At 38.7% G+C, this 27,242-nt stretch overlaps 3 protein-coding genes across 9 annotated transcripts in view; 1 reads left to right on the top strand and 2 right to left on the bottom strand.

The window, feature by feature from the left end:
- Positions 1–923: 923 nt before the first annotated feature.
- On the bottom strand, positions 924–7,044 carry hemgn (hemogen). Of its 4 annotated transcripts, none has more exons than XM_067496740.1 (5): positions 6,914–7,044; positions 2,902–2,976; positions 2,515–2,605; positions 1,548–2,152; positions 924–1,428 (listed from the first exon to the last, which is right to left on the bottom strand). In XM_067496740.1, the coding sequence occupies exons 1-5, from the start codon at positions 6,981–6,983 to the stop codon at positions 1,322–1,324; spliced, it is 948 nt and encodes a 315-aa protein (XP_067352841.1). In that variant the 5' UTR covers positions 6,984–7,044; the 3' UTR covers positions 924–1,321. The 4 variants fall into 4 exon arrangements, with proteins under 4 accessions (XP_067352841.1, XP_067352842.1, XP_067352844.1 ...); XM_067496741.1 differs by having other exon boundaries at positions 2,527–2,605; XM_067496743.1 differs by having other exon boundaries at positions 6,864–7,000.
- On the top strand, positions 5,344–12,184 carry anp32b (acidic (leucine-rich) nuclear phosphoprotein 32 family, member B). Of its 2 annotated transcripts, none has more exons than XM_067496744.1 (7): positions 5,344–5,535; positions 8,019–8,168; positions 8,254–8,376; positions 8,844–9,036; positions 9,213–9,337; positions 9,419–9,485; positions 11,510–12,184. In XM_067496744.1, exons 1-7 carry the CDS (start codon positions 5,482–5,484, stop codon positions 11,590–11,592), a joined length of 795 nt encoding a protein of 264 aa, XP_067352845.1. In that variant the 5' UTR covers positions 5,344–5,481; the 3' UTR covers positions 11,593–12,184. The 2 variants fall into 2 exon arrangements, with proteins under 2 accessions (XP_067352845.1, XP_067352846.1); XM_067496745.1 differs by lacking the exon at positions 5,344–5,535 and adding an exon at positions 6,986–7,111.
- A 2,618-nt stretch (positions 12,185–14,802) lies between these two features.
- The window catches only part of coro2aa (coronin 2Aa), a 32,912-nt gene continuing 20,472 nt past the window's right edge, over positions 14,803–27,242 (bottom strand). For all 3 annotated transcript variants that reach the window (XM_067496900.1, XM_067496902.1, XM_067496901.1), the window contains exons 2-12: positions 25,430–25,630; positions 23,386–23,502; positions 23,066–23,215; positions 22,232–22,411; positions 21,392–21,508; positions 19,891–19,995; positions 19,708–19,804; positions 19,097–19,209; positions 18,884–18,974; positions 18,470–18,732; positions 14,803–18,060 (exon numbers count right to left, since the gene is read on the bottom strand). In XM_067496900.1, the coding sequence (XP_067353001.1) occupies positions 17,923–18,060; positions 18,470–18,732; positions 18,884–18,974; positions 19,097–19,209; positions 19,708–19,804; positions 19,891–19,995; positions 21,392–21,508; positions 22,232–22,411; positions 23,066–23,215; positions 23,386–23,502; positions 25,430–25,630 (1,572 nt within the window). In that variant the 3' untranslated portion in view covers positions 14,803–17,922. The remainder of the gene's footprint in view (positions 18,061–18,469; positions 18,733–18,883; positions 18,975–19,096; positions 19,210–19,707; positions 19,805–19,890; positions 19,996–21,391; positions 21,509–22,231; positions 22,412–23,065; positions 23,216–23,385; positions 23,503–25,429; positions 25,631–27,242) is intronic.

Raw genomic sequence — 27,242 nt, 5'->3', positions numbered from 1 at the left:
CAACAGAACAAGTATCCAATAACGTTCAATATATGTTAAAAAAAAAAAAAAAAAAAGGTCACTGAGCAAATTTGCCCAAGTTTTGCAGTGGAGTGTTTTCTTTCACTTGTGGAGAAAGCAGCATAATCCTGTAGACTGTTTACTTAAGCCAAAGTATTACAAGTACATACTACAGTATTACAACTTAAATTTTAACATGTAAAATGCTAAAGTATGTAAACATGATCAGGTATTATAGATGTATTTCAAGTATTAAAAGTAGAAGATGCCTATTCACTGCAGAAAAATGTTCTCTGTATTCAACAGTTGTGGTAAAAGCAAAATAGTTTTCAGTGACACTGTAAATAAACTCATCTGGATGACTGACACTTGAGGTTATTCTTTTACACGTTTTGAAAATTGATCTATGTATTTATTGCCGACATTTTCAGGAGAAGACACTGTAAACCCAAAACATTGAGCTCTGTTTCAGTGCAACCTAACTGTTTTCTCTTACTGTCTGTATATTATGTGGATTTTATTTTTATTTAATTTGTACTTTTTGAGTGCATCTTTGACAGATTTAGATTTTACTCACAAAATAAAAAATCATCTTATTTAACACTATCAAAAGGCTCCACAAAAAAAATATATGTTTTTGGAGTAATAATACACACCATGTAGTGTACCAATGATAATATATATTATCATTTGTGACAGTGGTTACTGCATATTGAGCTAAGTTGGCAATTTAACTTAAGATTTAAATTTTTACTTTGTGGTTATGTTCCTCTTACTGAAGTAAAGTATCCAAATACTTCAAACATTGTGCATAAGATAGGTTAAGGATGGCCAATTACACTTTTAGGAAAAGGTAGATAAAGCCAAATATACACAAGCCATGTATCATTAGATTTAGATTAATTAGAGTAACAACAGGGATGTAATGTAAGCAGTGTATTTTAATGTCATTGGGTGAAAAACAACTTTATAAAATTCAATCAAATCCACAATTACAAATATATCATCACCAGTGATTCATATATTTAATTTTAAATAAAAGCAGGCTGTTGCTGGTGATTAAACGCTAAGTACAAAATAGATTTCATTAGCTTTATAGTGAAGCACAAACCATGAATAAATAAGCATACAGGTTTGGTTTGAATTCATACATTGTTCAAAAAGGAAAAGCACACACTTCACATGTCGTTGTATTCAACCAACAGACTGCAAACTAACCAAAAACATTACTCATCTAAAGCTGTGAGAGAAAAGGCAGTAGTTTAGATTTGCAAGTTCTGAATTGAGGCAGTATCTGAAGTGTATTTTAGGAAAATCTGAATTAATTTCCTGGGAGATATTCCTGTGTTGGAGGTGCAGAAGACAAAGTTGTAACTGAGAACATTTTGTTTTGCTCAGGTACGTTTATCTGCAGTGTCTCCCTCAAGTCTAACAAAAAAAAAAAAGAGAGAGAGAGAGAATAACAGAATATGGTTAATCATAGAAACAAGCATTTGAACAAAGCTTAACAACCTTCCAATTCTTGGAATAAATTTCCTTGTTTTTACCTTCATCAGATCTTTTGTCTTGTGATCTAGAGACGTCTTCCTCCTCATCTGGGCCCAAATCCTCAATCAAGACCTGGTCATTGGCCTCTCTGCCCTGAGACTCTGTATAGAGAGTCTCCACCAGCTGAGAAGCTGGAGCTGAAGCTGCAAAAGGTTCTTGGGACAGAGCTGGAGCTGAAGCAACATCTGGAGCTGGAACTGGGGCGCCGTCAAGATTATTTGCAGAAGATGGAGCAGAAACTGAGGGTGAGACAACAACTGGAGATGCGTTGAACGGAGCTGGAGATGTAAGAGTAGGAGCAAAGATGGAGCCTTTTACAGAAAACAGCACTGGCTTTGGAGCAGGTGCAGCAAGGACAGATGCTGGTTGTGATTCCAGCATGTCACCACCCACATCAAGTAGAGGAGTAAAAGAGGCTGATGTTTGATGTGGGGTGACCCCTGCAGGTTCAGGCAACACCACTACTGCTGGAGCTTCCTGGGCTACTGCTGCCTCTTCCTGAATGACAGATACCTCAGATGTGGGCTCAGTTTTCCGGGGCCTCCCTCTCTTTTTTGTGCCACTCTTCTCATCAGCCCTTGATCTCTTTCTGTGACTCTCCACTCTGAAGCAGTAAAACAACACTGGACATTGATACAGCTCTTTGTGATACATAGGCAAAGCTAATAGTACAAAGTCCTTGACCTGGATCTGAGAAGTAAATAGAAACACCAGAGCAACCTTTGGTTTCCTTTTGCCCCATATTCAATATAAACCAGAGACGTGATAAGCTGCAAAGAGTGGTGATAATGTCTCTTGTGTACATTTCAAAATATAGTATTAAATACAAGTTGCTAACCCAACTAAAACCTTTGGTTCTCTTCTGCATTAGAACAGTTACTTAGCACATCGCGCTTTTCACTTCTTCACTGCTAAACCAAACACTGTTACTTTAAATGAGCGTAGCATTTACTGTACTTCTTTTACCCAAAAACCCACTGGTTAGTTTTCTTCTCTTCTGCTTCAGCCTTCCTTTTCCTGAGAAGATCCCTGTCCCGCAATCGGAGACGGATCCCACCTTCAAAACAAAATCCCATGCAGAGAAACCATGTAAACAAGCACATGATAAAATTCAAACACACAGCGAGAAGTATTTGTCTTATGTAAGAGACAAATGGTAAAGACATCTTCTTGCAATTATACTTGACTAAACCTGTTGTTTGTTTGTAAAAATTGAGCTTACATGTTAATTTTTAAATTTTGGGGTCTGAGTTTAGCTAAAAACAAGCACATTGAATCTAACTGGCTCCCTCAACTATCTTGTGCGAAAACACTGAAGTATTTTGTTTCTAAAGAACGAATTTGTAAAGTTACCTTGGTCCTCATTTGGATTTTTATATTCCAAGTCTTGTTTCTCTTGTTGCAACGTCTCCTCCATTCTGAGTCCTACTATGAATGAATTCAAATCATTGAAGGCGGGCAAGCACCCACAAGAAGACAAAATAACTTCTGACTGTTTTCTATTCCCACCCCTAAAGGAATTATCTGGTTAACCATTACCATAGTGCTAGGAGAGTTTTTGCAGCATTGGCCTTATCATATTTTTAAAGCTGGAGGAGTTGGCACAACACTGACAGAGACTAGAGCAAGTGGTGTGTGTGTGTGTGTGTGTGTGGAGGGGGGGTTATGATATATTGTACAGTATTTAGTACTGAAAGTAAAACATCAACAGTGGTTTTCTAAAGTGTGTGCAATACTGTCTTGACATAGAAGATAACTGGATAATAAATGCCAATAACACATGCACATTAAACACGCACACATACAATGAGTTGTTTGCATGTTTATGTGCAAGCTACAATTTGGCAGTAAAGCTAAGCACTGCCAATTTCCTGTGAATTAATTTAGACAATTATCCAATGTCTAAATGGCCTAATATTGTTGGATGGCACAAAACCAGTGAAGAGTTTAATGGAGTTCTGAAGATGACAAATTAATGCAATATGTATAATCATCTGTCTGTGTTTTACTTCAGTAAAGTGCGTGTTTCTCACTGCCTATCATACTAGACCATTAAATGGTCTCAAACCAAGCAAGAAATCCTGCCTTCATCTTGGGTAGAGGCATACCCCTCTTATCTCACATATGGAAAGCCACTCAGTTGGGGTGTGTTCTCAATCTTCTCACAACACATTGAGCTCTGCTGTGTGTGTTTGAGCTGCTCAGAGAAAGAAGCTGTGCTGCTGAGTAAATAACACTCAACCGCCAATTGCCTCCAGCAATGCAGGGGAAATGTGAGGGTCCCTTGTTAAGTTCACTCACTTCTATACTGAAGGAGATTTTTACTATCCACACACTTTCATAAAAGTACAGTAGGTTGACTCTAAGTAGAACTAAGTAATTGTCTGACTGTAGCACATATTTCATGGCTGAGCTTTTTTGGTACAGGCATAAAATGTGCTCCTTCACCTATGTTATCCACTGGCTGTGTCAGTGTCAGTGATAAAGTTAGTGTTTCAAGGTCATACAGTATTGCATCCTCTTTCTCTGGGATGCACAAGGTGAGATGAACAATTTGTTCATGTGGTACCTTCAACATTTGAGAAGATCAACTGCATTTCCAGCATCATTGTTGACTTACAGCCGGTCAAAGAAAATAAGAATGGACACAGCCCAAGTCTGAACAACTTTGACAAAAAAAATAAAATAATAATTATCAGTAGTAGAGGTATGGGCAAAGGCAAAAAAGGCTGTCACTGATATAAATGCCTACTATGTATAAGTAAACGTAGTGTGAATATGTTAACGTAGACACTACAGTGCCATCTTCTGGTTTACACTCTCAACTACCAAACAATGTTTTTAGTAATATACTGTTTATATACTGTATATATGACTGACACAAGATGGGGTGTTTGAAAAACGTGCCAAAAACCATAACTTGTCTATTTGTTTTATGTTTTCAACACTATTATTTCAAAATTTGATTGATGATATGACAACAACAAAAAAGAAACATATTGATGTATATTTTAAATAAGGAAAAAGCAGAAGCTCATACTTCTACTTGAGAGCTCCTGTGTCTCAGGAAGTAAGTTGGTAAGAGTTGGAGGGGGTACCCTACCCTCCATATGCATATACAATACTCTCTTTACTGCAACCCAAATATACCCCCTCCCCTTTTTTTAAGCAGTGTGCCCAGACGGTGAGAAGAATCAGGCATTTGTAGATTAACAGTGTACAACACAATTTACACATTGTTCAGTTTATTGAACAAAATTCACACAGGGTTAGAACGTCTTCATTCCCCGAGGCAGAGTTAAATCAAAGAATGTGTTTACCTTTGGTAGAAACAAGTTTGAATAATATAAAAAAATAGGATTTCTTATTTAACAAAACGGGGTCTTTATAGTAAAAACCTGACGAAGCTGAATGTCAAACAATAACGATATGGCTTTAAATACATGAGAAGCGAGCATATTTTCGAGCTATGAAACTTCATGAAGTAGCTCAGATCAAGTATCACCTACTTTATCTAAGTCAAATAGGTGTAATGCTGTTTTGTGTTAAATATTCACATGTATTTTGCATTAATTCATTCAACAAAACTACGTTTACAGATAAAAATACTCTTGTATTCATTAAACACAGCACAGTAGTTTCCTTGCAGAAATAATTGCACCATAGCAGCGTTTCGGGGCAGCGTCATGTTTGGTGACTGCAATGCCTTCATGGAGGCGATGGGCGTTTCTGAACGCAGATGGCGCTGTTGAGCATATATTTTGTTTCAGTCCCGTTTCCCTCCATGGTTGTCTCCTCTCTCCGACTAACTTAGCGTTTGGGCTCAGTTCATTATACGGTCCTATATTCTCCCTCCATTAGGGCATCTCTCGCCTTTGGACTGAAGATCCCACCAAAACCCAAGAGAGAAAAGTTGAACTTTCACAGGGCAGGATGGACATGAAAAAGAGGATCCACTTGGAGCTAAGAAACAGGACACCGTCTGATGTGAGTCGTGCTTTTTAAAACCAGCCCTTAGTTTTCGGGCTAGCCTAGCTAGCTAGCCTGCTACTTTTTTTGCTTTGCGAGTGACCTGTGTGGCTAACGTAATGGTGACCACATGGGCTTTAGATTATGTTTCTCATTTATAACAGGGCGGAAAACCCTCGCATAAGCTTAATCATCTGTACTGTTAGGGATTGGGCGTATTTGGGCAACGAGACGGGAAAAGCTATATTCAATCGCTACTTTGAAAAGGCGATTCTTCAGCTTGTTGGCATTATTGCAGTGCTTTAACAGTTTCGCAGCCTCCTCGGTCAGCGGTGCACACACGGTTCAGCTCGACTCCACTGTTGTGCCACAATTAGCAAACTTCGTTTTACGCTGATTTATTGGGAAAGAAATGTGCCTCCTGCGCCGCGTTTGCCATTCACAGAGCGGTGTATTTTATACAGACCTTGGAAGCCATGTTTGCTGCTAGCATAACTGCTAAATGGAGCTTCTTCATTTATTCCAAATACAGTTAACAACTTCAAGGCGTTTGTGCTAAAAATCGCTTTTTTAACGTGTAAACGGTCCATCGCAGCAAACGAGCCGTGTCTCGGCGTTTTCTGTATAGTACGTTAATATCAAATGGGCAGATTCAGCAGCGACAACAAAAAAAGAGTCACTTGGTTCACGAGTCATCCATACCTTGATTAACGTTACTTCACATTAAGCCACTTTCCTCCATCCTCAACCGGTTGTTATTTCTGCACTGACTACAGCAAACAGCCAACTACTCATATATCATGTTGTGTTTAAAGCCACGTTTAAGCGTTTTAAAGGGAGTGTGCATCCGTAAAATAATGTAAAGATTACACACTCATATACAAGCCACGTTATCATTTCATGTCATTGCATTAAAACGAGTGTAACTTTTGAATATTGTATAAATGCTTAATTAAACCCGTTTATAAGCGGACAGCAGCCACATAACTTAGTGTTTTTGTTCCCGCCATATTACCCGCTTCGCCACACTCATCAAAGACAATAAGATATATCCCGCTGTAAACTTTAGACGCCAAATAGAACAGCCGTGCATGTATGTGTTCGTTAAAGCTAAACTTCGTCGTCGTTTGTAACTGAGCTGGCGGGTTTGTCGGCCAGCGGCTTCATTAACCGAGGCAGCCTGCGTGAATGACACGGAGATTCGGCGCACCGCGCTTCGTGCGTGGGCAGCCAAAAAAAAAAAAAAAAAACTCGACAGTCGGCGTGTCGTCTCGACCCATGCACGAAATAAAACAAATTTAACATCGAAAGAATAATGTATGTGATGTGTGAGTATCGATAATTACTCTTTCTACACAACCCATTTCGCCATGGAAGTGTTCAGAGAACTGCATACTGTATCTCAGGAATCGCCATGTTGTCATTCTGTCGTCTTTGAAGGTCTGGGAGAAAGGAACTGTCTCCATCTTTGTTTTTACTAAATTTCCGTTCTCAATATATTTCCTTCGACCTGAAAACGATGTAGCACTCTGTAACAAACTGGCAATGTCGGTCGTTCGCTCGACGACAAGGAATACTCCACTTCCCCATGAAAGCAGGTTTATCGGGAAAAAAGAAAAGCTTTACTAAGGGTGTATTCGCAATCCTTTCCGCTGCTGTTGGGCTGGCTAATGGCGGGCACACAGACCTCTAGCTGCTCCTCTCCTGCACGGCAGCGTTTAACGGCGGCGACGGCTAGCCCGTAGCGAGCTAGCTCACCAAAATCATTGCATTTGTCATTAGTGACTGCATCAGCAGGCCATGGGAAGCTACTGCTTTGCTCTTCCTCGTTTCAAGGAAAGCAATGCGCTAACTGCCGTCTCCCGACAAATTAAGCAGACAGTGATCGAAAGTGATTTTTAGATGGGGACGCGGTGTCAATTTAGTTGTTTTACTTCACAAATCGTGATCTTTAACGTTTGACAACAACTTTTTTTTTCTTAAGTCCAACACTAAATTGCGCAACCAGCGTTAACTGTCTCAAAGTAACTCCGCCTTCAGACTTTTTTTTTGTAATATTTTACATTTTGATTACTTGACAACAAATAAAGGTCCATTTTTGGGCAAAACAGCAACAGCCCTTACTAAAACACAACAGTTGCGTTGGCTGCCAGCTTGTTTTCTGTTAATTCATTTAATTGTAAACTGAATTAAAATATTTTGTTTAATAAGGAATAAAGAATGCTAAACATTATTATGAATTTGCTTATGTTTTACAATCGGTATGACTAATTTAAATGCACAGAAAGGTGAATATGTACGGTGTGTGTATGTATATATGTATGTGTGTATATATATACACACATACATACACACACACACACACACACACACACACATATATATATATATATATATATATATATATATATATATATATATATATATATATATATATATATATAACTTTTTTTTTCTTCTAATTCCAAATTGTTGTGATGTGTTACTTTTCTATATTTCAGGTACGAGAACTTGTCCTTGACAATTGTCGATCAGTTGAAGGAAAAATCGAAGGCCTCACAGCTGAGTTTGTTAACCTGGAGTTCCTCAGTTTGATAAATGTTGGCTTAATCTCCGTCTCCAACCTTCCCAAATTAGTAAAACTCAAAAAGGTAAAAACAATGTTTGACCTTCATACCACCACGTAACATTGGGAAACTGACGTCTGCTGCAATAAGTGTATCTGCTGTGTTTCAGCTGGAGTTGAGTGACAACAGAATCAGTGGCGGCCTTGATGTTTTAGCAGAGAAACTACCCAACCTCACACATCTAAACTTGAGTGGCAACAAATTGAAAGACATCAGCACATTGGAGCCATTGGTATGTATTTCTACACTTCCTAGAATGAACACATACACATTTACATGCCTTTGTTTTATATGTGAGCTGTCTTACACAGAGCATAGTTTACAAGTAGATTTCTAATTTCAAGGTTCTATTTTACATATTTTGACATAATAACATCTTCTAAACAATATGAGCCTGGTTGAGAGATTTTCTTTTGTTGCAGCAAAATTCTTTTAAAAAAATCACATGAACAACACTCACAACACAAGTTATGTGTTCTGTGATATAGCTCTAGTATATTTTCAAAAAATTCTGCAGCACTGTTATAATGCAACTAGCAACACTAAATGTGATGACATTTGGTTTAAATGATATAGCAAAACGCATATCTCACAGTACATGTCACCTGGCCTTATTCAAAGTATGCACACATTATCATCTAGCATTGCTAATTCAGTAGTATAGCTGCAGTTCCTCACCTGACTGTATTTAACCAACAGAAAAAGCTGGATAACCTGAAGAGTTTGGACCTGTTCAACTGTGAAGTGACAAACCTGAATGACTACAGAGAGAGTGTGTTCAAGCTCCTTCCCCAGCTCACCTATCTGGATGGTTATGACATTGAGGACAGGGAAGCCTCTGACTCTGACGGCGAGGTGGATGGTGATGGCGTAGATGATGATGAAGATGAAGGTAAGAAGCAGCAAGCATCTTACATTATCTAAAACGGCTTAGATTTTTCTGTTATAGTGGAATGTTGTAGTTCAGACTTGATGAAATGGTTTACTTATAACTTAAGCTTGGCTGCTTGTCTTAAACTTGCTTTAAACCCATATTACAATAAACATTATTTATTCTCACTATTCCAGAGGGAGAGGAGGAGGAAGATGAGGATGGGGAGGAGGAGGATTTTGATGAGGAAGAGGAGGATGAAGACGACGAAGAGGAGGTAGAAGGAGAAGATGACGATGAGGAGGTCAGCGGGGAGGATGAGGTAATAATAAAAACTTGTTCTCACAAAGACTTGAGATATAGTATTTCTCTTTCTTTAACTTGAATAATTGTGTTCACGAAGGAGGAAGATTTTGGACAGGATGGAGAAGGCGAGGAAGAGGATGAAGATGATGATGAAGATGAGGAAGGTATGTACCACTTCCTTAAAAGAGCAGTTCAAGTGCATTCTTCAACAGTGAGCTAGGAATCAATGCTCTTATTCTCTTATGAAATTACCAAACCTCCAAACTCTCAACAGGGCAAGAGTATCTACCTCAGGTATGATGTTTGGTCTTGAGGGCAGAATTAAGTTGAGTTTCCCCTGTGAAAAAGGGAAAGTACACTACAAGAAGCAAACCCTGCTGACAGTATTAAAAATGATTTTTATTCTGATACCTTTGCTTTTTGAGCATGTTATTTGAGGGATTTTGTTTGTTTGTTTTTGTTTTGTTACAAATTAGCAAACAAGGGTGTCTTCAATTTGCCATGATGTTTTTCATATAAAATGACATCTAACACAAAGTTGGCTGAAAGTGGAAGCCACTGTATAGTTCATGTTAAGTTTAGTACTGTTAAAATGCTCCTTCAGATTCTGTTCAAAACGGACATCCCTAATATTTAAATCCCCCTGTCTGTTTGTACTTTGGCTATTAAAAGTGAAAGTGCTAAACAGTGTAGAGAAGCATATTTGTTCTTGCTTACTGTGCTTTTGAAGTGTGGTGCTTGGGCAAAGGTCAGTAGTTGAATAAATTACAGCTGCAGTTGTCCAGTTGGAGTATTAATAGAAGGATAATAGTTGACTGTCTGTTAATTCTTATTTATATATAAGATGCAGATTTAATCAAGAAATTGATATGTCAATACAGTTGTTGTTTTAGTTGCTAGCAACCAATGAAAGCCAGGAAAAATATTACAGTATACACTAATCAGCTGCAACATTAATACTGTTATGTCATGTCAATAATGTCATGGCCACTCTTAGCAGTCTGCAGCTACACAGCCCCATATGCAGCAAAATGTAATTCTGTGCAGAGGGGGTGGAAGAAAACTAACACAAAACTTAAGTAAAAGTGCAAGAGATGGCCTAAAATATTTCCCCACTAGAAGGACCACTTCAGATCTTTTACTTAAATAAAATTACGAAGCATTTTATGTACATTTTAGTTAAAATACAAAAGAAGAAGTTCTCCACTAAAAAAAAATACATACTTTAAACAATACTGATTATGGTAATGAAGGTGAAACACTTACAGTAGCTAATAAAGATCTTAACCAATATATATGCAGACAGTTGAGCCATAATCCCATAATAAGCAGCTATTATTGGCACAGAACATTTTTATATTTAAACCACCAAGTGATGTTATTGTATGTTCTAATGGTTGTGATCTGTGGTGCAGTCCAAAAGTTTCAACGTGCCTGGTGTATAACCCATTATTGACCATTTATGATGTACTGAAAATAAGACAAAAGAGTTGCACAAAACACATAGTGTGAGAATGTAGATCATGGCAAAAAAATCCGCTTGAGAGTGAGGAGGTGAGGCCCATTTAAATCCTGAAAAATATCAGTACTGGGATGAAGATACATATCTAACACTGTTTATTTTGAGCTTCTAGTCCTGTAACATTATAACCAGAAGGGACAGCAAAATTTGATCGCGACCATTCCAAAACACTTAAAATACACTCCTTAATAACACATAAGAGGATCTTTTGAATAATCCTGGATGTCAGCAAGTGAACATATTTCTAAAATATGTAACCCCTAAAAACACCACAATAGTAAAATAATTTGATCATTCAAGAATTCAAATTTTATTTAATATTCACCTCCTAGACACAGGATAAGGATGCAGGGCTTTTGTCATAGATGATTGTGTACAGATTTATATTTTTTATTAATAAAATAAAATCACTAGTTCCAGTTGGGCCTGGTTGATCAGGCAATTTTTCCTTTCATTCTTTAATCACTTGGACAATTTGGAATTTTTTTTTCTTAATTATCTTAAATTTTTTTGTTTGTTTGTTTGTTTAAATAGCCATTTTAAGATGTTAGTTTGGGCATTAGTGTGTATTTATCAGATATTTTGGTGGCCAAATGGATTTATTTATCAAATTAATCCGCAATCAAAATGCCTATTTTACACGCTTTTGTTTTTCTCCCCCCTCAGAAGCAGAAACTGGCAAAGGCGAGAAGAGAAAGCGAGCCGCAGAAGATGAAGATGAGGACGAGGATGATGACGATGACGATTAAGAGCTAAACAGAAAACGAGAGCCTACCGAGTTACCCTTTCTCCACCACAAACCCGAACATCCGCCCTCCTACAACTCGCACCGCCTTTGTAATCCACATCTATCCCCCCAACCAGCTCTGAGCTCTTTTTATGGGGCAAGACTGTACCGGATGGGTGGGCCGAGTGGAGCTGCCCCCCCATCTTTTCTCTCCCTATGGAACTGAGAGCCACCCAACACCCTCCTCCTCACCCACCCCACGGCCCCTCGAGGTTCTCAGGCAGCCCACCACTCAGCATTCCACAGTTTCACTGTCGATCCCCCTTTGTGTATTCCCGTGTGAGGACTTTGGGACTGGTATCTAGTTTTGGGTCTGTGCTTTTAATATTTTGTTGGATGAATTATTTTTTGTTGTTGGGTTATTTCTCATTTTTTGTCTTTATTTTTTTTCTCCCTGTTCCTTATTTTTCCCAATAAAATTATTGCTATAGCAGCTGTGCAACCAGCAAGCCATCATTTTTAGTGTGGCTGCCTGTTGCACAAATCAAGGTTGTAGCTACATTTTTACTTTCTGTATGACAAAAAACAACTTTGTAAATAAAATGTTAACATTTTCTGTTTTTCTCTCTTCCTGCCTTGGATTTCTGGTGTCCCATGTTACAGGAATGAACAACAGTTCATTTGTTTGTCCTTCCCTGTTGCTGTTACCTCCACGTTTTCTAATGCAATTGTGACTGTAAATAACAGTCGAGAGCTGCTTTGTGTGTAGTCCTATAAAGTAGAGTCTTAAGTCTTCAAGTCTCTTGCCCGTATATATGGAAGTAAGTCTTGGTTGCTGAAACCATTTCTGCTCTCGATACTTGGAGAGTCGTATCCAATGTAAGAGATGAGGGACTAAAGTGGGGTGCTCCTTCCACTGTCCTGCTTATTTTCCAACATTTTCTGGCCTGCACACTGCTGATTACCTTGATGAGGTAAACCAGAAGCTGGAAGATGCCATCTTAGATGAGGGTGGAGTCGGGAAGTCTTTAGGTATCTTCCAGGTTCTGATTAAGTGATTAAACCTGGTCCAGGTAAGTGGGTTAGTCAGGGATAGTTGGAACAAACAGGAGAATCTCTGAAATAAGCACCCCTGAACATTTGGATTGAATTTTGTTTGACAGACCTTTGACAATACAATTGGGCCCATCTATGAGCTCATTGAAACCTTCAAGTTGTTGGATCATTAGGGCAGCAGAGAAAAAATGTAAACTTCAGGATATAAAGCAAAGACGAAACGGAATAAATTCCGTTATTGGGATCTTTATATTGTCTTTGCACATGCTAGTAAGTCAGTGGTTGACACGGAGCACTCAAGTAAAAGTAGTTTCAAAAATTAGAAGTACCACATGTTCTAAAATATAAACTAGTATATAGAGCACTTGTACATTTATAATGTACATGTACAACTGCATTCATCTGCAGCACGAAACTAGTTCACAAATTCTGTGTACGTTAACTGAGAAACAGAGTCTGAGCAGCTTTGTTTTAGACTTGGCAAATATATACAAACAATACAAAAATACTTAAAATAATAAATGATTAAACTAGCAGAACTCAGTAAAAGCTTAAAGCAACTATATATAATATGTTAAAAATACCCTTAGTATTCAATTTACATCTGGATTGTGTCATCGGTCAGCAGGTGTCAATGAATGTTACCATGGAAACATGTCTTTTTTCATTCAAAGTTATGCTGCATTCACACTGTCGGCAGAATAGGAAGAACAGGAAAAAACACCCCTTATTCTAACTTGGGAATCACAAATTATTACAAGATGTTGATTGTTAAAGTAGTCAACAAGCCAAGTATGCAGTGAAGTTTTTCCCTTTTGTTTCCTTTCAACATGATGGTTGACGTATTTAGGCTTTGGTGACCAAAATTTACACAAAAAGATTCTTTCGTGTCAAAGTAAAAACAGATCTCCGAAACATACTGTCAAATAATTCTAAATATACAAAATTGTCATCATTGTCAGAAAATATATTTTTAGGTATTTAATATAGAACTTATTTTTTACCCACACCACAATTCATATTTGGTAAATGGCCCCTTATATTTGTTGCTTCTCATTCACCCATTCACACGCACACCAGTGACAGTGGCTCCAATGCAAGGTGCTCACCTGACCCACTGAGATCAACTTGGGGTTCAGTGTCTTGCCAAGGACACTTCGACACATAACAAGGAGGGGCCGGAATCGAGCCACTGACCCTGTCTTACCAGCTGAGCTACAGCCTGTAATTATAATAATAACAGTACATGTCAGGACCTGAATGCAGCATCAGCCAGGGGATAGGGTGGCTTAACAAAATCTGTCTTCTCTCATTATGATATTATATAGCAAAATTGTATAACTATTTTGCATAAGTAAAACATATATAATAATAATCCTAACACTACAGACATGTCCAATTTTTTTCTGTGAAACCTAAACTAGCAGTTTATGGTGGCTATATAATTAATGATATACCACCAAATAGTTATTATTAAAAAGTAATTTGTGTAACACTACCTAAGCATTGTCCTGAGATTGTGAGTTTTGACCACAATCGCTGTAAAAAAAGATCCTCTCATGTTTATGTGTCAAATTAGTGAAATATATAAAACGGAATACCGTGTGTAGTATTATATAAATGTATGTATTAATACCAATACCACAATACCCACGAGTGTGTTTTCACTCGTTGTGTTATTAGACTCCCTCTCATAACAAAGTTAGGGTGAAGACAGCATTTGATTAGTATTACTTTAACTTCCTTATTGTTTGGTGAATTTTAGTTTCTTTATATTCCAGCAGAGCTCCAACCAGAGTAGAAGTCTAATCAGCAAGCATCAGAGGAAAAAACCTGTGTAGGAATAAGGAGGCTTTAAGAGGAATATACCAAAAATGTATTATTGTATATTTAAAAAAACTCCAACTACTAGGGCATAAGCAGGTACCCTAATATCAACATCCAGAGCCAACTTTAGCTGCACGTGGGCACACAGACAGCAGTGAAATGGGGCAGCATAGAAACAAATGTATTTGCTGTTAATATATCTGAAGAAATATCTTCCAATAAAGCTGCTGCTATTGTTATTAAGCTAGTGATATGTACTTTCCCACATGATGTGATTGTGTTTGTAGTGTAAAGTGCATCAAGGGTTGAATTTCCTAAATGTCTTGGTAGACAGTTTTTCTTTTTATTTGCATTTTCGAGTAGATTTATTCCCGGCATATACTATAAAAATACAAATAAATTAGTTTTTGTAAGGAAAAAACTTTTTAATAAATTCCATTTGAAACATGGACATGATTAAACAGGTTGAAATTGTTATATGACAGAAAATAAGCTATGTGCATGTATAACCTGTTACCTGTGACTGTTAACTGTGAGCCCACATGCCCTTGAGCAAGTCCACTGACAGCAGTACAAAAGAAAAACAGCAGTACACACTGGGAAAGCGTGTAGACTTGTCCACTGATATCAGTGGGGGTTAGTTCACCTTGGCTGGGCTGTGCTAGAACTGTCAGGGGTCAAAGGGGCCACAGATCACAATTGTATTGAAACCAGTCAGTGTGCATGTTTGTGTGCTTGTGTGGCAGCTTCCAAGTGTTATCATTACTATTAAGTGTAAGCAAGATATAGAATATTGTAATTGTGCTTCTGAGTACATACAGCTAATACATACACACTTCTGTTCATTAGGATATGGATCAACTAACAGCTGTATTTTTTGTTTCTCAAACAGACCAGTGACATCTACGCATACTCAGAGGCATATTGTTCCTCTTGGGAGGCAAGGAAGAGTTTTTTTGTTTGTATTTTTGTTAAAAAGTAGTAAAAATGTAAGTCCAAATTAATGTCTCGTAGTTCTGAAAGCAACAATATGAGAAAAAGGTCCAACGGCACTGTGGCAGAAACTATAAACACCACTCAGAAGCTACCGGAGGGAAAACACAATTCTACAGACCAGTCTGATCACGGTACAAAAACAAGCTCCATAACCCTTTGTAACAAAGTTTTTGGGAATAGATCTTTTGCCATCTATTACAGCCAAATTGCATGTTAAAATAGTATTTTTTTTAACTAAACTATTTTTTTGGGTGGGTGGTGGATTTCTTAGATATTTGCATTGCCTGAATACATTTTGTTGTTTCTTATAGTTGATATCAGTCCGTCGACGTGTTAACCATTGTTATTGCTCATTATGATTAAGCGGTTTACTATGTGAACGTGAGGGGCTGAAGAATACATGAGCTGTGTTGTTACATACTGTATATGTTTTGCAAGATTTTATTCTTTGCAATTGTCCTGTTGACACAGAGAGTCTTGCAAATGATCTAGAAGCTTTAATACAATGTGACTTGTTTAAGTGCTGAAAAAGGCATGTTACTATCAGCACTGCTGCCTTTTGCAAGTATTGTGTTGGACTGCTGCCTACAATTACTGAGACTTCCTGAGGTTCACAAAACAATGTCTGCTCAACAACCACTTACGTACTTCAATCCCCTAGGACAGTTGAAAGTTCCAGAAAAATCATGTGAGTTGATGTTTAGTGGTTTTATAAACAGGTGGTTCCAAGGTTAGTGATGAATTAAATCACCACAGCTTCTGTTTGAGGCAGAGTAACTTTATATTTTTGAATTCTCAATTTACATTGGGCTCTAAACGTCTGTGATCAACATTACTTTCATGTGAATTTTCATGAATCTGGAAGCAATAAGTTTGAGGATTTTAAGACACAAGAAGTACATTCCAGATTGTGCAGTATTTTAGTCTGGTCTTCAGATGGCACGGTGGGGTTTGGCTTGCCTCATTTTGCTTTGAATACAACTGATCGTGTTTTAGATTTTCATAGAAGAAACCAGTTTCTTAGAAACCTTCAGTCTAAATCATGCTTTGACTCTGACAAAGCCTTTCTTTGGTTTGAATAACAATTAGTTGTGATGGAGCGTTTTTAGATTGCTACCTAGTTAGGAAATAACCTGCAGGAACCCTGAGGCTCAGCCAAATGTATGACAGGTGAGCACCCGCTGCAGGTAATTCACTTAAAACAAGGCTCTGGTTAATCAAATATATCCTCAATGAGATGCTCAGAATGAATAATGGACGCAACAAATGTCCTTAAAGTTTTGCCTTCAAAATAGTGCAGAATCTTAAACAATTCTTCAATTTAAATGTCACAGCTTCTTGTATTTTTAAATCCTCTGACAACTCATGATCAAAAACCCCAGTGTCACATTTAATAAGTTCTAATAAAACATTCTCTATGGGAACATTTATGGAAAACAAGAAGCTGGGGTAGTGAACACAAGCTACACTTATAGTGGTTCAGCACTTGGTTGCTACGATCGCTTTAAACCATTTCCTCACAGTGACCCCACATCAGGAAAGAGCAAACCTTTTTCCCTTTTTTATATAAAATTTTTTTTGTGTGTTGTATTCTCAAAAATTACAATTGCAAATTCAAGTAATTGATTAAATGGTATTTGTTGACTATATTTTAAAATAAATATAAAAATTAAGATCAAGAATGCTACATGGCATTATTTACATGCTTGGCTTTCACAACAGCTGAAGTGAAATTGATTGCTTTTCCACCAATTTTCCTGGCATTCAATAATAATAAAAAGAAACAAGACAGTGAAAACCAGTGAGGTTCAGTGAAACAGTAGCTCACAGCTGGGATCATGATATCATCATTCATTCGGAATGCTCTCATCCAAGCACACATACATTAAACACAATAACAACAACAACAACAACAACAACAATCTCCACTTACAGTAGTTTAAATATTGAAAAAAATAAAATCAGTGAGCGTAGAAAATAAATTCAGGGTTATCATTAAAACAATCACACAGGATGTCTGCTCTTGCCCTGCAACAACTTTCAGACAACAAACAGCCAGCCACATCACTCACCAAGGACAGCCACAAACAGCCTTTTATCTCTAAGCTTCAAAGAGCATAAAAAACTAAAAGTTGCAAAAAAACTTGCATAGCTCTGAAGCATACAAAGAAATGGGCGAAAGGTTAAAAGGTGCAAAAAGTTTTTACCCGGTTACATCTGGAAAGACTCAGTGTACATACATGAAGAAAGAACATGTGCACTGTGTGTATAATGACAAAACAACAGACTGGAAACATAAAAGTCGAGGTTTGAATCACTTCTGCGCAGTGTGTAGAGAGGACTCGTTAGAGCAGATGAGGTGAGTCAGGACTCTACAAAGAGTGTGATGGTTTCAATTTGGGGTTTGAAAGTTTATATAGCAACGGATGTGTCCCCGTGTGGAAGCATGGTGACTCCACAGGTTGGGCATGTCTTAAAGTGAGCCCTGAGACTGGGAGTTTTTGATGTTCTTGATCTCCAGCTCCAGCTGTTTGATGCGCACGTCCCTCTGGTTGAGAAGTTCTCTCAACCGTCGAATTTCCTCCTGCTGCTTGTGAAACTTGAGGCGCAACTGTGGACGAAACACATGCACATCACATCACGATTTACCAAAAGTGTTATTTTCACATGTCCTTGCACATTGTGGCCTATTGTCTGGCTAAAAATTCCGAGGAGAAAAGTCAAATGATATGATATACTATAGCCAAGGTCAACATGTTACCAGGCTCATCGTGACAATGATAGAGTAAGATGAAAATGTATTTGGTTTTGTTATATACATATAACAAAAGTTATTACATTTCATCACATACCGTACGAGTGTTAGTTTCATGGTAAAACATCCACTAGTTGTTAAGACATTTCACCTAAAACCACACCTTTGATGCTGCTAGAAAATTCATCTTTTGGGGATCACGACTGTCTCTTTTTAGTATTAATGGGAATTAATGGAAATAGAATAGAAAACTATCATCCAGTACCTCATTCTCTGTCCTCGGAGGAGAGCATGAGAGTGCAAGGTCTTCTCCATTGCTGACGGCCGCCTGACTCCTGTCGTCACCTGTATGGCTGCTCTCCTCTTTGCTGTCTTTGGTTCCCAGTTGGTCCTGAATGTATGCCAGCTGTAGCGCACCTGGTCTGCTCTGAGACCTGCGTGTGTCTAGTGAATTCCCCAGGACTTTGTTCATCTCTGAATACAACTCTGCTACTTGACTTCCAGGCTTCAGAGATATCAACACTGGGCCTAGAAAACAAAACAAACCAAAAAAATGGGTGGGGGGGCAGGAGGAGGAGGTCAACCATAAGCTGCCAACAGGAGAAGACCCCTACAGGCCCCACCAGATCACAACATATGCAACTGGACATCACAAACACAAGCAGAAATCTTTTCGGACCTTTGTTGATGCCACTGAGCCACTCCTCTGCAGTCAGAGCAGGCTTGTTGCCAGTCGTCATTGGATAGATGTCTTCTTGGTAGGATTCGGACTAGAGACACACGCACACACTACTCTCAGACAATAAATCAATTAAATTCTCTGAAATATACAAACTAAAAAGTGATCTTGTGTGTCATGTGATTGTGGTTTGTTGAGTCAGAGTAGGCTTACCCTGCGGGGTACAATCATGGACAGAGGCTCAATGAGACTCTTGATTGTCACCAGCTTGTAGAACCTGAACACTTCACAGGAGCTCACATCCAGACCTCTCTTTGGCATCACACCTGCAGGACGACAACGAAGTTCACAAAGACAGCACTGTGCTGTGCTAGACTGTATGTAGTGCACCAGTTTTATTTTTATGTCTGGACATTCTTTTTCAATGACAGTCATTAAATAAACATATTTAACATAGTCATATTTGAGCAACTGTAATACAAGTGTAAATTGTTAAACATCTGTGCATGATGACTATCTGCAGGTTCCCAACTCACACTAGTAAAAGTCATGACCTACGACTTTGCTTTAATGAGCTGGTTTGTTTATTCAAATATCATGAGCTTATTTGCACAGCAGCTTTGCTTAGAGGTACACGAACGGAGGCAGAGTTTCCAGTCAGATGTCCACATTTTAACACGTGGATGCTGTTAAACTTAGAAAATAACTTAATGAAAGGTCCAACAAAGTGGAGTTGGATTCCAGTCACATACAGAAAAGAAAAGATGACGTTTTGATTTGATTTACAGAGTTTATCAGTGCGTGTATTTGTGTTTATTACTTACCCATCCCTTTTTGAGGTAGGTGCGAGCGGTACTCAGTAAGAAAGTGGATGTATGGTTTTTCTGAGCTGATCTCATAGTATCTGATATTACCATCGCCCTGACAACAGACAGGAGACGTCTTGGTAACGATAATAAATTATTTTGTGTGACAATTTCAATTTGTGCTTGCTCTAAAAGACCTACCTTCCCAGCCAGGTAGAGCATGTGTGTGTCGGGGTCGTAGAAAGGAAAGAGGATTCCTGACGAACCATCCAGGTTTTCTTGTAACAACGGCACAGACAGATCATCCTACCAACACACACACACACACACACAGATAAAAAAGACTTAAGCATCAGCAACATGTCCTAAATCCCCTGATATGACTTAATCATTAAATCAACTTCTGCATAAGAAGCACTCTCCAGCGATGAACTAAAAACACTGAGTGCTCGATCTCTAATCCGTGCTTTAGCCATAATCCCCCACCCACGATCCACTCTCACACAACAATAACACAACAGTCTGCCACACACACACGCTCACACACACACACACACACACACACACACACACACCTATTACAAGTGAACAAGTGTGATGATGAGAGAACCTGGAATTGACACAGAATAGAGAAAACACAAACTTTGGCTCTACTTTGTCCCAGGCGCAGTGAACTGTCCCGATACACTGAGGAGTGTTTTAGCTCGTCCACTAGATGGCAGAATTGTGTGAGACACATTTTATTGTGCCTAAAGGTCATGTGATCACTGGTGGTGAACATTTCAACATGTAAAGTACTACATTACAAGTGACTAAACTCATACATTTAGACATTACACTTTGGTGAATAATTCTTGCAATATTAACATGTAAGTAAATACTAAAAAAGTACAATATTCTGTGAAATACAGAGAGGCTGAAGTTTAAATTAGCACAAAGTGAACTTTCTACCACTGAAGATCTTATATCAAAATGAAGGCTTTTGTTTTGTGTATCAATTCACAAATATGACAATTTAGAACAAGACAGATAAACAAATACTGTTATCTTGTTATACGCCATTTCCTGTAGCTTGTTGTGTTGTTAATCACCTTTTCTACAATGCCTGGTCAGAAAATGTCAATGACTAGTCTGTCTTAATCAACTATGTCAGAAGACATATCCCATGCTCATGGCAAAAAGGTAACTCTGTATCAGTCAAATTATTGGCCTGCATCAAGGAAAGATGGACGTGTTCAAACAAATAAAAGTCTGAGTCCGGACCTTAACCCTAGTAATGTACTGTATTTTCAGTCTGAATTTAAATATTTTTTACAACAAGAAGGGGGTGGGGGTTGGGGGTATTATGAGATGTTTTTGTTTATTGGGAGCGTATAAGTCTCCCATTTCTAAAACTTTAAGTATGGAAATAAGTCACATTAAACTAATCTAGATTAAAATTAAGCTACACTATGTAGCTTTATGCTGATCAAACACATCTCATGGTCTTCATCAGGGAATAGATTAGACCACACGCATCAGCTCAGGTGTCACCTGAAGTGTAGAACTCATCTTCTGTCACATGATAGCAGGCAATTGTATGTTTCATTAAATGACTTTAAATCCACATGACGACACCTGATCTGGGTCCATCCAACGGATTACGACTGGTCGGATTTTGTCACAAAATACTTTGTTACAGTTGTTCTGTGGCCGCTCTCACCTGATCCCACAGAGCTATCTGTCGATCATTCCAGCGTGAAGTGCCTGAAGTGAAGAGCATCTTCATGTTACCCAGGATCAACACCTTACTGGCTTTGTGCGTCTTGTTGTTGGCTTCCTGAAAATAAGTGACACAGCAGACATGAGCAGATTGTACTAAAAATAGATTATGGTGTTCGAACTCTTTAAGTGACACAGACTAGTTGCTGACAATAACAGTTTCTGTTTTGTACACTTGAGCTTGTTTGTCAGAGAGAGCAGGCCTGAGGTATCACTTTTGGCTGTGTGGTGCTGGATAAGAGCCTGGATGCAGAGCCTGCCAGAGGGAAATTATAAGGGAGCTCCTATTTATGCAATATTTTACATTTTAGATATGTCAGCTTTCCTGTGGTCAGCTGGTATAAGTGGTTATAGATGTATAACAACAATAGATACACCAACATGTAGCCTAGTGAGCTAGATTACAGCAGGGGACCAAAAACATTTCAGCCTTTGATCCCTCAGAAAAAATTATTTCTCAACAAGGAATAATTTCCCTTTTAAACCAAATTTTTTATTTTAATGTCTAAGGCCCACAAAGGTTGAATGATGCAATATTTTATATAAAAACTTTAAAGAAACTTGTTTTGTCTTTTCTCTTCCATCATTATCTGGTGACCCCCCTCAGTTGAGAACCTTGGTCATCTGGCTAAAACAGTAAAATTGTACTTAAACATTAAGACATCAGTATTAAGAATGAAATAAAGTCATTTTAAACATAGATATCTTTACACACACACACACACGCACACACACACACACACGCACACACACACACACGCACGCACGCACACAGCATCACCTGCAGCAGGTTTCCTGAGTGCGCCTCGATCAGTCGGACCTTCCTGTCTTTGCAGGTGGTGGCGAGGAGGCTGCCGTCCGTGTTGAAAGACATGGAGAGGACAACATCTGTGTGATGGCTGATGGTCCGTACAGGGTTCTTTATCACCTGCTCAGAGCAGTCCAGGTTCCAGATCATTATCTGTGGTTGGGGCGCACACACAGAAATACAAACAAAAATGTTACCAGCAGTCATTCAGACAGAAACTAAAGATAGAAATTGTTGAGGTTTGACTTGCACAATTAAGAGATACTTTTGCATTTTAGTATGTTCTTTTATTTGCCCTTAAAAATAATGTGTGTTTTGAAAAAGAAGCAAGCATTATATATACTGATTTTTCATGTAGGACTTCCTCCTGTAAAAGTGCAGAAAACCCTGTAAATACTTTGGTTCCTCACAACTACAGATATTGCAGATCCACACAGTCGATCCACTACAGCCAGTACTTTATAATCAATCACAAGGTAAAAATACAAAACCCTGAGACTCTTTGTAGCAAACGCCACAAAAGTTTTTTGTGACCTTTAGCATGATTTCTGAAGAAGAACTTTGCTTGCGGCAAAAGTCTCTGACCTGTTTGGCCACATTGTAATACATAAATGCAGACACACACACACACACACACACACACACACACACACACACACACACACACACACACACACACACACACACACACACACACACACACACACACACACACACACACACACACACACACACACACACACACACACACACAGAGTTCATTTTTCACCGGTTTGTGCTAAGGGTTTAATTCAATGTTTGTCATACCTGGTAGTCATAGGCGGTGCTAAAGAGGATGTTGTTAGCAGTCGGGTGCCATTCAATGAGGCTCACTCTGCGGCTGTGACCCTGAAGCTCTTTCAATGGTACTGTAAGGTTCTTTAGTACACCATGGGGAGGGATTTCCCACACTTTGACCTGCATCCAAACACACACACTTTGTAGTCTAAAGCATAGGAAAGACACGCTGCCAGATCTGCTGAGAATTGTGAGAAAAAGGCTAAACTGCAAAGCAAAGAAATCATGATGATCTGGGTGGAAAATGATAGCACAGTTTCTGGAAAGTGTGTGTGAGCGTGTGTACAAACCATAGAGTCCTCGGAGCAGGACGCGATGCAGTAGTCATTGAAGGGATTCCATTTTATGTCCAACACATTTCCTCTGTGGCCCGACACTCTCGGGTGGTGAGGGTCCACTTTACCCGTCTGTCAGAAAAACACACACAAAAATAAAAGGTAACTACTTTTATCGGGCGACTAGTGTCTGTAATTTCAATTCAAGCAAACACAGCTGCCCACATAAACGCTCTTTCCTCGAGCTCTGTACGTAGCATTGGTACAGAGAAGACCAGATGATCAGAGTGCAAGCTACAATCTGACATTGGTAATAATGGTCTATACACTTAAAGCTGCTCTACTTTATCTTTCAGCTGCTTGATGGGAACATGTTGTTAACCCAACATTGACTTATGATCCTCTAATTAGATTGTTATTGCCAACATAAAACAGAACCATTTATCTGAGCTGGTAATTTAAAGTGAGTTTATCTGAGCTAAGTACAAAAACTCCAAATCCAAAATAAACTCGGCTGTTACACAAATCCACACAGTGGCAACAAATGAAACTTGATGCAGCAACTGTGTTATAGAATGTAAAAGATTTCATTCAGCCCGTTCTAAAGCCACAAATGATTTTATAAATATTTTTCCCATGTAAAGCAGTTATTCCCTAAGACCTACTAACAGACTAATGTGTAAAATGAGCGAGTTTCAATTATTGCTACTTTAAAGACAAACTGATGCACATTCAAACAGGACAGGCTGTGCTGTGCAGGTTGGAACAAGTATCCCAGGTTGGAAACATCCAAACGTCCATGGCATTAAAGTGAAACTGAAGCTGGAATGACACAGAATATTATTGATATACTTCCTAATATTTGATTATGCAGTAACAAGGGAAAAGTCAATGAGTCCTATTGAAGGTGTTCTGCTTTGACAACCTTGATAATTCTAAACAAATATTTCAACACACACGCTCACACACACATGCACACACACACACACACCTGCAGGCTATGTTACTGTGCAGGTAAGGTGAGTTTGCAACAAAGGAATGCTACAATCATTATGTAAGCTTGCAGCAAATCGAACTCACACATAGTTACAGTAAGTAGAAGTTTTATCTGTACTGTACACACAGTCATAGGTGGGAGGTAAAGCTGGTGGTGATGTGGGGGTTTCACTTCTTTCAAAGAAGAGGGGGAAGAGTGAGGTCAAAAGATGACCTATGTCATTCCTAAGCTCATATGCAGTTCCTGTCCATGCCAGGAGGGTGGAGATAACTCACTGAGATGTTTTTGAAGACGAAGACAGATGGAGAGTGGGAAAAAGGAGGGAGAGGTGTTCAGCATGATGCATTACTCTGGGTTGCAGATATACAGCAGAACTATAATTTTTTTCCAGAACATAACTGAAAGGGCCTGGAACAGTTTATTTGAGAGATCACTATTGTTATTGATAACAGGAGTGAATGTGATAATATGCATAAATAATGTGTGGAGGAGTGTTTGATGAACCGTGTTTGAGCTGAGGCTGGCGGGGGAGATAAGATAAAAATAAAGAGGAGGAAAAATAAGGCCACATGCAAAGTTTAGGTTAAATTAGGTTTTCTTTAGTATTTTGGCTCCACTGCTGCTGTGCTGCTGTTAATCTGAGAGCAGAGGTGTCCTCTCCAGATGTGCAGAGGAGAAAAAGACAGATCATAACAGATGTAATCAACAATTCATTTACTGAGCAATCAACTACGTTTTTTCCACAAAATTAAATTACCTTAGATGACCATTCATTTAAGGAAATTGTCAAGCAAAAGATTCTTTGCTTCCCTTAACCAGCTAGTAGTGAATTTCATCCTGTGGTAAAAAATGTTTTACCAAGAAAGAGCTCTGGTGACTCCCCGCATCTTACCTAAACATCTAAATTCACAGAATGGGAAGCTACTACTTTGCTTTTCTTGCAGTAAGAGAAATTGTCAGGGCATCGACATACTTGCACCAGATGACTGGATGCATTGCCTGCATTTGGAGTAAAGTTGTGACATGAGTGGGTAAATTCTTCAATGCAGAGCAGATACTCACGTGATGGACAGAAAGGACCAGGAAGGCCCCTCCCCCGGCACACTCGGTGATGACGGCCAGGAAACGTGGGTTGACAGCACAGAAGTTGTTGTCCTGGACGCTGCAGGTGATTGGCACGCCATCATAGCAGCTCTCCTTGGTGGCCGCCTTGCCAAACACATGGCGGAATTTGGAGCTGCGGTACTGAGGACGCCATGACATCTGAGAGAGGTGAGAGGGAGAGGTCAGTCACAGAGAATTATCGACTGGACGATGAAGTGTTAATGTAGAGCTTTATTTCTTACATCTTTTTGTTTTACACGCAAAAATATAATATAATTTTTTAAAAAGGCTAAAAAACAAAAAAATTATACACTAAATAGTTTCTGCATGCTTAAATCTTTGTTGGCAGACGATCTATAACATCAAACAGATAATAACAGAGAAGAACAACTGTGAAGGTTGCAACTGAATAATTTGTGTCCTGAGAAAAAAACGCCTAAAATATCGATTTAGTGGATCTAAATTCACAGTGTAACTGTAATAATTCAGGCAGAGTTTGTATTTCATTGTGTCTGCTCTGACATCAGAAGTAACAGTGTTTTCTAGTATCATTATAACATTACATTTCTCTTCATGTTGCTACTTTAAAGCATCTAGGATAAGAAATTTACATATGTAAAAAAATTATAATTACTATTCCTACTTTTGATGCATCCTCAAAAGGGGAATGTATACGTTTTGTAGGTTCTTTGAACTAAATATGACCCTTAAATGCATTTTTACTTTGTTTTATTCTATTTTAAATCATTTGTTTATAGACATAAGTGTAATTGAGAAGTCACTTATTTACGGTTTCTGAATAAGAAATGGAAAATCTGTGACATAAACCAATTCCTGAGACTCTTTAACCATTTTCCTTCAGCCAGTCGATGCACGTGTCATTATTGTGAGAGGAAAAATGACTCTGGCACACTGGGACTGGGCAGCCAACATGTCTGCTCTGTTGCATTGTCTGGCTCCCTGCTTGTCTGGTGCATGGTCATTACTTATGAATTAGAGTTGGAGGAAACTGAAGGACGAGATATTAAAGCAAATAAATTGACTCAAACGAGTAGAGCCCGACGGAGGCCAAAGCCAGACAACAAAACAGCACAAGGCTTCTGTTTTCATAGAAATTACACATCACATAAAAGCGACAAACTGCAGGCCTTCCTTCCTGCATCGTGGCTAAATAAATACCGCCACGATGCAAACAGAGTGACATCACAGCGAGTGGAGTGAAAACAACAGCGTTTGTTGAGCTGCAGCAGTGCAGGCTGGAAACTAACTGAGTAGGAAAACTTACAAAAGGAGAAAAAAGGAAAATCCCAAAGTATCAGGAATGAACAAGTGGGAAATGCTGCCTCTCAGTTAATTCCCCCACCTCTCAACTTATGTCAACACGATGACAAGGAGCCTTATGCTGGCCCCCTGGCAGTTTGCTTCTATTTTAAATTTTTTTAAATTCAAAAGTTGTTTTTTTTTTTTTTTTTTTATCTCATTTGATAAAATTTGTCCTGATTTTGTGGACAGCTGCCATTCCAGGTGCTGCTACTATGCGGTTTGTACTGTGGGCTTTCAAAAGGATGTCTGCTTCAACGTGCTGCCCGGATGATCCGGGGACTGACTCTGCCGTTTCTATTTAAAGATAACCGTATTTAACCAGTTTAAACTTTGACCTGATGATGGCGCTAGATATCAATTCAGGTTTCATCCTAAAGTTTATCCTGAGAGGAACATGAATTAATAAATTATGAAATGGGCTGACCAGGCACCTTGACCTCCTGGGCCA

This window comes from Channa argus, chromosome 3 (genome assembly GCF_033026475.1).
Source record: "Channa argus isolate prfri chromosome 3, Channa argus male v1.0, whole genome shotgun sequence".
Taxonomy (NCBI): domain Eukaryota; kingdom Metazoa; phylum Chordata; class Actinopteri; order Anabantiformes; family Channidae; genus Channa; species Channa argus.
The sequence above is the reverse complement of the archived record's forward strand: the minus strand, read 5'-3'. Positions and strand labels throughout refer to the sequence as shown.